Source organism: Chiloscyllium plagiosum, unplaced genomic scaffold, assembly GCF_004010195.1.
Source record: "Chiloscyllium plagiosum isolate BGI_BamShark_2017 unplaced genomic scaffold, ASM401019v2 scaf_6003, whole genome shotgun sequence".
In the NCBI taxonomy this organism is placed as follows: domain Eukaryota; kingdom Metazoa; phylum Chordata; class Chondrichthyes; order Orectolobiformes; family Hemiscylliidae; genus Chiloscyllium; species Chiloscyllium plagiosum.
Genome location: NW_025207796.1, coordinates 1 through 10,000, shown reverse-complemented (window position 1 = coordinate 10,000; position 10,000 = coordinate 1). Strand labels below are relative to the sequence as shown.

Here is a 10,000-nt window from a genome sequence, read left to right as displayed (position 1 = left end):
CGCTCTCTCTCGCGCTCTCTCTCGCGCTCTCTCTCGCGCTCTCTCTCGCGCTCTCTCTCGCGCTCTCTCTCGCGCTCTCTCTCGCGCTCTCTCTCGCGCTCTCTCTCGCGCTCTCTCTCGCGCTCTCTCTCGCGCTCTCTCTCGCGCTCTCTCTCGCGCTCTCTCTCGCGCTCTCTCTCGCGCTCTCTCTCGCGCTCTCTCTCGCGCTCTCTCTCGCGCTCTCTCTCGCGCTCTCTCTCGCGCTCTCTCTCGCGCTCTCTCTCGCGCTCTCTCTCGCGCTCTCTCTCGCGCTCTCTCTCGCGCTCTCTCTCGCGCTCTCTCTCGCGCTCTCTCTCGCGCTCTCTCTCGCGCTCTCTCTCGCGCTCTCTCTCGCGCTCTCTCTCGCGCTCTCTCTCGCGCTCTCTCTCGCGCTCTCTCTCGCGCTCTCTCTCGCGCTCTCTCTCGCGCTCTCTCTCGCGCTCTCTCTCGCGCTCTCTCTCGCGCTCTCTCTCGCGCTCTCTCTCGCGCTCTCTCTCGCGCTCTCTCTCGCGCTCTCTCTCGCGCTCTCTCTCGCGCTCTCTCTCGCGCTCTCTCTCGCGCTCTCTCTCGCGCTCTCTCTCGCGCTCTCTCTCGCGCTCTCTCTCGCGCTCTCTCTCGCGCTCTCTCTCGCGCTCTCTCTCGCGCTCTCTCTCGCGCTCTCTCTCGCGCTCTCTCTCGCGCTCTCTCTCGCGCTCTCTCTCGCGCTCTCTCTCGCGCTCTCTCTCGCGCTCTCTCTCGCGCTCTCTCTCGCGCTCTCTCTCGCGCTCTCTCTCGCGCTCTCTCTCGCGCTCTCTCTCGCGCTCTCTCTCGCGCTCTCTCTCTCGCGCTCTCTCTCGCGCTCTCTCTCTCGCGCTCTCTCTCGCGCGCTCTCTCGAGCTCTCTCGCGCGCTCTATCGCTCTCTCGCGCGCTCTGTCGCTCTCGCGCTCTTGCTGATTCGCTCTCTCTCGCGCTCTCGCTCTCTCGCGCGCTTTCTCTCGTGCTCTCCCTCGCGCTCTCTTTCCCTCGCGCTCCCTCGCGCTCTCGCTGATTCGCTCTCGCGCTTTCTCTCTCGCTCTCTCTCTCGCTCTCGCTCGCTCGCTCTCGCTCACGCTCTTCCTGATTCGCTCTCACGCTCTCTCGCGCTCTTGCTGATTCGCTCTCGCTCTCTCGCGCTCTTACTGATTCGCTCTCGCTCTCTCTCGCTGCCTCTCTCTCTCACTCACGTTCGCGCTCTCGCGCTCTCTCGCGAGCTCTCTCACGTTCTTGCTGATTTGCTCTCGCTCGCTCTCGCTCTCACGCGCTCGCTCTCGCTCTCACGCTCTCGCTCGCTCTCGCGCTCTCGCTCGCTCTCGTGCTCTCGCTCTCTCTCGCGCTCTCTCGCGCTCTCTCGCGCTCTCTCGCGCTCTCTCGCGCTCTCTCGCTCTCTCTCGCTCTCTCTCGCTCTCTCTCGCTCTCTCTCGCGCTCTCTCGCGCTCTCGCTCTCTCGCGCTGTCGCTCTCTCGCTCTCTCTCGCGCTCTCTCGCTCTCGCTCTCTCGCTCGCTGCCTCTCGCTCTCGCTCGCTCTTGCTGATTCGCTCTCGCTGCCTCTCGCTCGCTCCCTCGCGCTCCCTCGCGCTCCCTCGCGCTCTCTCGCGCTCTCGCTGACTTGCTCTCTTGCTCGCTCGCTCTCGCGCTCTCTCTCGTTCTCTCGCTCTCTCTCGCTCTCTCGCTCTCTCTCGCGCTCTCGCGCGCTCTCTCGCGCTCTCTTGCTGTCTCGCGCTCCCTCGCGCTCTCGCTGACTTGCTCTCTTGCTCGCGCTCTCTTGCGCTCCCGCGCTCTCTCTCGTTCTCTCGCGCGCTCTCTCTCGTTCTCTCGCGCGCTCTCTCTCGTTCTCTCGCGCGCGCTCGCTCGCTCTCTCGCGCGCGCTCGCTCGCTCTCTCTCTCGCTCTCTCTCTCGCTCTCTCGCTCTCTCTCTCGCTCTCTCTCTCGTGCGCTCTCTCGCGCGCTTTCTCTCGTGCTCTCCCTCGCGCGCTCTTTCCCTCGCGCTCTCGCTGATTCGCTCTCGCTGATTCGCTCTCGCGCTCTCGCTGATTCGCTCTCGCGCTCTCGCTCTCACTCGCGCTCTCGCTCTCTCTCGCTCTCTCTCGCTCTCTCTCGCTCTCCCTCGCTCTCCCTCGCTCTCCCTCGCGCTTCCTCGCGCTTCCTCGCGCTTCCTCGCGCTTCCTCGCGCTTCCTCGCGCTCCCTCGCGCTCCCTCGCGCTCCCTCGCGCTCCCTCGCCTCGCGCTCCCTCGCGCTCCCTCGCGCTCCCTCGCGCTCCCTCGCGCTCCCTCACGCTCTCGCTGACTTGCTCTCGCGCTCTCTCTCGTTCTCTCGCGCTCTCGCGCTCTCTCGCTCTCTCGCTCTCGCTCGCTCTCGCTCTCTCTCGCTCTCTCTCGCGCTCGCGCTCTCGCTCTCTCTCGCGCTCTCGCTCTCTCTCTCTCTCGCTCTCTCTCGCTCTCGCACGCGCACGCGCTCTCTCTCGCACGCTCTCTCTCTCGCTCTAGCACGCTCTCTCTCGCTCTCGCACGCTCTCTCTCTCGCTCTAGCACGCTCTCTCTCGCTCTCGCACGCTCTCTCTCTCGCTCTAGCACGCTCTCTCTCGCTCTCGCACGCTCTCTCTCTCGCTCTAGCACGCTCTCTCTCGCTCTCGCACGCTCTCTCTCTCGCTCTAGCACGCTCTCTCTCGCTCTCGCACGCTCTCTCTCTCGCTCTAGCACGCTCTCTCTCGCTCTCGCACGCTCTCTCTCTCGCTCTCGCACGCTCTCTCTCTCGCTCTAGCACGCTCTCTCTCGCTCTCGCACGCTCTCTCTCTCGCTCTAGCACGCTCTCTCTCGCTCTCGCACGCTCTCTCTCTCGCTCTAGCACGCTCTCTCTCGCTCTCGCACGCTCTCTCTCTCGCTCTAGCACGCTCTCTCTCGCTCTCGCACGCTCTCTCTCTCGCTCTAGCACGCTCTCTCTCGCTCTCGCACGCTCTCTCTCTCGCTCTAGCACGCTCTCTCTCGCTCTCGCACGCTCTCTCTCTCGCTCTCGCACGCTCTCTCTCTCGCTCTAGCACGCTCTCTCTCGCTCTCGCACGCTCTCTCTCTCGCTCTAGCACGCTCTCTCTCGCTCTCGCACGCTCTCTCTCTCGCTCTAGCACGCTCTCTCTCGCTCTCGCACGCTCTCTCTCTCGCTCTAGCACGCTCTCTCTCGCTCTCGCACGCTCTCTCTCTCGCTCTAGCACGCTCTCTCTCGCTCTCGCACGCTCTCTCTCTCGCTCTAGCACGCTCTCTCTCGCTCTCGCACGCTCTCTCTCTCGCTCTCGCACGCTCTCTCTCTCGCTCTAGCACGCTCTCTCTCGCTCTCGCACGCTCTCTCTCTCGCTCTAGCACGCTCTCTCTCGCTCTCGCACGCTCTCTCTCTCGCTCTAGCACGCTCTCTCTCGCTCTCGCACGCTCTCTCTCTCGCTCTAGCACGCTCTCTCTCGCTCTCGCACGCTCTCTCTCTCGCTCTAGCACGCTCTCTCTCGCTCTCGCACGCTCTCTCTCTCGCTCTAGCACGCTCTCTCTCGCTCTCGCACGCTCTCTCTCTCGCTCTCGCACGCTCTCTCTCTCGCTCTAGCACGCTCTCTCTCGCTCTCGCACGCTCTCTCTCTCGCTCTAGCACGCTCTCTCTCGCTCTCGCACGCTCTCTCTCTCGCTCTAGCACGCTCTCTCTCGCTCTCGCACGCTCTCTCTCTCGCTCTAGCACGCTCTCTCTCGCTCTCGCACGCTCTCTCTCTCGCTCTAGCACGCTCTCTCTCGCTCTCGCACGCTCTCTCTCTCGCTCTAGCACGCTCTCTCTCGCTCTCGCACGCTCTCTCTCTCGCTCTCGCACGCTCTCTCTCTCGCTCTAGCACGCTCTCTCTCGCTCTCGCACGCTCTCTCTCTCGCTCTAGCACGCTCTCTCTCGCTCTCGCACGCTCTCTCTCTCGCTCTAGCACGCTCTCTCTCGCTCTCGCACGCTCTCTCTCTCGCTCTAGCACGCTCTCTCTCGCTCTCGCACGCTCTCTCTCTCGCTCTAGCACGCTCTCTCTCGCTCTCGCACGCTCTCTCTCTCGCTCTAGCACGCTCTCTCTCGCTCTCGCACGCTCTCTCTCTCGCTCTCGCACGCTCTCTCTCTCGCTCTAGCACGCTCTCTCTCGCTCTCGCACGCTCTCTCTCTCGCTCTAGCACGCTCTCTCTCGCTCTCGCACGCTCTCTCTCTCGCTCTAGCACGCTCTCTCTCGCTCTCGCACGCTCTCTCTCTCGCTCTAGCACGCTCTCTCTCGCTCTCGCACGCTCTCTCTCTCGCTCTAGCACGCTCTCTCTCGCTCTCGCACGCTCTCTCTCTCGCTCTAGCACGCTCTCTCTCGCTCTCGCACGCTCTCTCTCTCGCTCTCGCACGCTCTCTCTCTCGCTCTAGCACGCTCTCTCTCGCTCTCGCACGCTCTCTCTCTCGCTCTAGCACGCTCTCTCTCGCTCTCGCACGCTCTCTCTCTCGCTCTAGCACGCTCTCTCTCGCTCTCGCACGCTCTCTCTCTCGCTCTAGCACGCTCTCTCTCGCTCTCGCACGCTCTCTCTCTCGCTCTAGCACGCTCTCTCTCGCTCTCGCACGCTCTCTCTCTCGCTCTAGCACGCTCTCTCTCGCTCTCGCACGCTCTCTCTCTCGCTCTCGCACGCTCTCTCTCTCGCTCTAGCACGCTCTCTCTCGCTCTCGCACGCTCTCTCTCTCGCTCTAGCACGCTCTCTCTCGCTCTCGCACGCTCTCTCTCTCGCTCTAGCACGCTCTCTCTCGCTCTCGCACGCTCTCTCTCTCGCTCTAGCACGCTCTCTCTCGCTCTCGCACGCTCTCTCTCTCGCTCTAGCACGCTCTCTCTCGCTCTCGCACGCTCTCTCTCTCGCTCTAGCACGCTCTCTCTCGCTCTCGCACGCTCTCTCTCTCGCTCTCGCACGCTCTCTCTCTCGCTCTAGCACGCTCTCTCTCGCTCTCGCACGCTCTCTCTCTCGCTCTAGCACGCTCTCTCTCGCTCTCGCACGCTCTCTCTCTCGCTCTAGCACGCTCTCTCTCGCTCTCGCACGCTCTCTCTCTCGCTCTAGCACGCTCTCTCTCGCTCTCGCACGCTCTCTCTCTCGCTCTAGCACGCTCTCTCTCGCTCTCGCACGCTCTCTCTCTCGCTCTAGCACGCTCTCTCTCGCTCTCGCACGCTCTCTCTCTCGCTCTCGCACGCTCTCTCTCTCGCTCTAGCACGCTCTCTCTCGCTCTCGCACGCTCTCTCTCTCGCTCTAGCACGCTCTCTCTCGCTCTCGCACGCTCTCTCTCTCGCTCTAGCACGCTCTCTCTCGCTCTCGCACGCTCTCTCTCTCGCTCTAGCACGCTCTCTCTCGCTCTCGCACGCTCTCTCTCTCGCTCTAGCACGCTCTCTCTCGCTCTCGCACGCTCTCTCTCTCGCTCTAGCACGCTCTCTCTCGCTCTCGCACGCTCTCTCTCTCGCTCTCGCACGCTCTCTCTCTCGCTCTAGCACGCTCTCTCTCGCTCTCGCACGCTCTCTCTCTCGCTCTAGCACGCTCTCTCTCGCTCTCGCACGCTCTCTCTCTCGCTCTAGCACGCTCTCTCTCGCTCTCGCACGCTCTCTCTCTCGCTCTAGCACGCTCTCTCTCGCTCTCGCACGCTCTCTCTCTCGCTCTAGCACGCTCTCTCTCGCTCTCGCACGCTCTCTCTCTCGCTCTAGCACGCTCTCTCTCGCTCTCGCACGCTCTCTCTCTCGCTCTCGCACGCTCTCTCTCTCGCTCTAGCACGCTCTCTCTCGCTCTCGCACGCTCTCTCTCTCGCTCTAGCACGCTCTCTCTCGCTCTCGCACGCTCTCTCTCTCGCTCTAGCACGCTCTCTCTCGCTCTCGCACGCTCTCTCTCTCGCTCTAGCACGCTCTCTCTCGCTCTCGCACGCTCTCTCTCTCGCTCTAGCACGCTCTCTCTCGCTCTCGCACGCTCTCTCTCTCGCTCTAGCACGCTCTCTCTCGCTCTCGCACGCTCTCTCTCTCGCTCTCGCACGCTCTCTCTCTCGCTCTAGCACGCTCTCTCTCGCTCTCGCACGCTCTCTCTCTCGCTCTAGCACGCTCTCTCTCGCTCTCGCACGCTCTCTCTCTCGCTCTAGCACGCTCTCTCTCGCTCTCGCACGCTCTCTCTCTCGCTCTAGCACGCTCTCTCTCGCTCTCGCACGCTCTCTCTCTCGCTCTAGCACGCTCTCTCTCGCTCTCGCACGCTCTCTCTCTCGCTCTAGCACGCTCTCTCTCGCTCTCGCACGCTCTCTCTCTCGCTCTCGCACGCTCTCTCTCTCGCTCTAGCACGCTCTCTCTCGCTCTCGCACGCTCTCTCTCTCGCTCTAGCACGCTCTCTCTCGCTCTCGCACGCTCTCTCTCTCGCTCTAGCACGCTCTCTCTCGCTCTCGCACGCTCTCTCTCTCGCTCTAGCACGCTCTCTCTCGCTCTCGCACGCTCTCTCTCTCGCTCTAGCACGCTCTCTCTCGCTCTCGCACGCTCTCTCTCTCGCTCTAGCACGCTCTCTCTCGCTCTCGCACGCTCTCTCTCTCGCTCTCGCACGCTCTCTCTCTCGCTCTAGCACGCTCTCTCTCGCTCTCGCACGCTCTCTCTCTCGCTCTAGCACGCTCTCTCTCGCTCTCGCACGCTCTCTCTCTCGCTCTAGCACGCTCTCTCTCGCTCTCGCACGCTCTCTCTCTCGCTCTAGCACGCTCTCTCTCGCTCTCGCACGCTCTCTCTCTCGCTCTAGCACGCTCTCTCTCGCTCTCGCACGCTCTCTCTCTCGCTCTAGCACGCTCTCTCTCGCTCTCGCACGCTCTCTCTCTCGCTCTCGCACGCTCTCTCTCTCGCTCTAGCACGCTCTCTCTCGCTCTCGCACGCTCTCTCTCTCGCTCTAGCACGCTCTCTCTCGCTCTCGCACGCTCTCTCTCTCGCTCTAGCACGCTCTCTCTCGCTCTCGCACGCTCTCTCTCTCGCTCTAGCACGCTCTCTCTCGCTCTCGCACGCTCTCTCTCTCGCTCTAGCACGCTCTCTCTCGCTCTCGCACGCTCTCTCTCTCGCTCTAGCACGCTCTCTCTCGCTCTCGCACGCTCTCTCTCTCGCTCTCGCACGCTCTCTCTCTCGCTCTAGCACGCTCTCTCTCGCTCTCGCACGCTCTCTCTCTCGCTCTAGCACGCTCTCTCTCGCTCTCGCACGCTCTCTCTCTCGCTCTAGCACGCTCTCTCTCGCTCTCGCACGCTCTCTCTCTCGCTCTAGCACGCTCTCTCTCGCTCTCGCACGCTCTCTCTCTCGCTCTAGCACGCTCTCTCTCGCTCTCGCACGCTCTCTCTCTCGCTCTAGCACGCTCTCTCTCGCTCTCGCACGCTCTCTCTCTCGCTCTCGCACGCTCTCTCTCTCGCTCTAGCACGCTCTCTCTCGCTCTCGCACGCTCTCTCTCTCGCTCTAGCACGCTCTCTCTCGCTCTCGCACGCTCTCTCTCTCGCTCTAGCACGCTCTCTCTCGCTCTCGCACGCTCTCTCTCTCGCTCTAGCACGCTCTCTCTCGCTCTCGCACGCTCTCTCTCTCGCTCTAGCACGCTCTCTCTCGCTCTCGCACGCTCTCTCTCTCGCTCTAGCACGCTCTCTCTCGCTCTCGCACGCTCTCTCTCTCGCTCTCGCACGCTCTCTCTCTCGCTCTAGCACGCTCTCTCTCGCTCTCGCACGCTCTCTCTCTCGCTCTAGCACGCTCTCTCTCGCTCTCGCACGCTCTCTCTCTCGCTCTAGCACGCTCTCTCTCGCTCTCGCACGCTCTCTCTCTCGCTCTAGCACGCTCTCTCTCGCTCTCGCACGCTCTCTCTCTCGCTCTAGCACGCTCTCTCTCGCTCTCGCACGCTCTCTCTCTCGCTCTAGCACGCTCTCTCTCGCTCTCGCACGCTCTCTCTCTCGCTCTCGCACGCTCTCTCTCTCGCTCTAGCACGCTCTCTCTCGCTCTCGCACGCTCTCTCTCTCGCTCTAGCACGCTCTCTCTCGCTCTCGCACGCTCTCTCTCTCGCTCTAGCACGCTCTCTCTCGCTCTCGCACGCTCTCTCTCTCGCTCTAGCACGCTCTCTCTCGCTCTCGCACGCTCTCTCTCTCGCTCTAGCACGCTCTCTCTCGCTCTCGCACGCTCTCTCTCTCGCTCTAGCACGCTCTCTCTCGCTCTCGCACGCTCTCTCTCTCGCTCTCGCACGCTCTCTCTCTCGCTCTAGCACGCTCTCTCTCGCTCTCGCACGCTCTCTCTCTCGCTCTAGCACGCTCTCTCTCGCTCTCGCACGCTCTCTCTCTCGCTCTAGCACGCTCTCTCTCGCTCTCGCACGCTCTCTCTCTCGCTCTAGCACGCTCTCTCTCGCTCTCGCACGCTCTCTCTCTCGCTCTAGCACGCTCTCTCTCGCTCTCGCACGCTCTCTCTCTCGCTCTAGCACGCTCTCTCTCGCTCTCGCACGCTCTCTCTCTCGCTCTCGCACGCTCTCTCTCTCGCTCTAGCACGCTCTCTCTCGCTCTCGCACGCTCTCTCTCTCGCTCTAGCACGCTCTCTCTCGCTCTCGCACGCTCTCTCTCTCGCTCTAGCACGCTCTCTCTCGCTCTCGCACGCTCTCTCTCTCGCTCTAGCACGCTCTCTCTCGCTCTCGCACGCTCTCTCTCTCGCTCTAGCACGCTCTCTCTCGCTCTCGCACGCTCTCTCTCTCGCTCTAGCACGCTCTCTCTCGCTCTCGCACGCTCTCTCTCTCGCTCTCGCACGCTCTCTCTCTCGCTCTAGCACGCTCTCTCTCGCTCTCGCACGCTCTCTCTCTCGCTCTAGCACGCTCTCTCTCGCTCTCGCACGCTCTCTCTCTCGCTCTAGCACGCTCTCTCTCGCTCTCGCACGCTCTCTCTCTCGCTCTAGCACGCTCTCTCTCGCTCTCGCACGCTCTCTCTCTCGCTCTAGCACGCTCTCTCTCGCTCTCGCACGCTCTCTCTCTCGCTCTAGCACGCTCTCTCTCGCTCTCGCACGCTCTCTCTCTCGCTCTCGCACGCTCTCTCTCTCGCTCTAGCACGCTCTCTCTCGCTCTCGCACGCTCTCTCTCTCGCTCTAGCACGCTCTCTCTCGCTCTCGCACGCTCTCTCTCTCGCTCTAGCACTCACGCTCTCTCGCTCACGCTCTCACGCTCTCACGCTCTCTCGCTCACGCTCTCACGCTCTCACGCTCACGCTCTCTCGCTCACGCTCTCTCGCTCACGCGCTCACCCTCTCTCTCACGCTATCTCTCACTCTCGCTCGCGAGGGAGCGCGCTTTTTGATCAAAAACATTATAATCACAAGACAGCCAAATACTGCAACAGATTCTGATCTAATTAAGTATTTGAATTTATGAGGACTTAAAAGCGGTTTGCTGAGAAGAGTCCTGGATAATCACTTCTACTTTACTTGCAAACACTTAATACTGCTACAGCATTTATAAACAGACCACCAATTTAAATTATAGCATCACTTTTCATGCCTCCTGAATTCTTTGCCTTGAGATTCATGATATTTACAACATTTTAGAAAATGACTGCACATGGAATTGGCTGAAGCGAACCAAGAAAATAGTTAAAATTTCAGATCATGAAGGAACAGTGGGCAACATTTCGTAGAGATATTTCATAATTCTCACAGAATTGCAAGGGAAAATACTCCAGGGTTCCTTCGAGTTATTTTGATAACTTTGAGACCACTAAATAACACTTCCACCGGTATGGATCGTTTCTTTGAAACAGAACCTGTTTCTGGCTTTTTCAGGTCATAAAAGCTCAACTCAGTATGCACTTCAATAATTATCTCACTAGGTGCCTTGTTTAGGCATTTAGCTGAAGTCCCATGAATTCTTGGAAGTGCTTTTTTGACCTATTACTATCTCTAAATGAGATTATCAGCCTTAAAGTCACCTTCACATAACTAAACATAGAAACCCATCT

General features: G+C 61.3%; 1 protein-coding gene across 1 annotated transcript in view; it reads right to left on the bottom strand.

The window, feature by feature from the left end:
• Positions 1 to 1,310, bottom strand: part of LOC122546643 (zinc finger CCCH domain-containing protein 13-like) — a gene marked incomplete at both ends in the record, with an annotated part of 2,884 nt that extends 1,574 nt beyond the window's left edge. Inside the window, 2 exons of the mRNA XM_043685313.1 lie at positions 1,130 to 1,210; positions 1,296 to 1,310. Coding sequence (XP_043541248.1) covers positions 1,130 to 1,210; positions 1,296 to 1,310 — 96 coding nt within the window. The remainder of the gene's footprint in view (positions 1 to 1,129; positions 1,211 to 1,295) is intronic.
• Between the last annotated feature and the right edge of the window lie 8,690 nt (positions 1,311 to 10,000).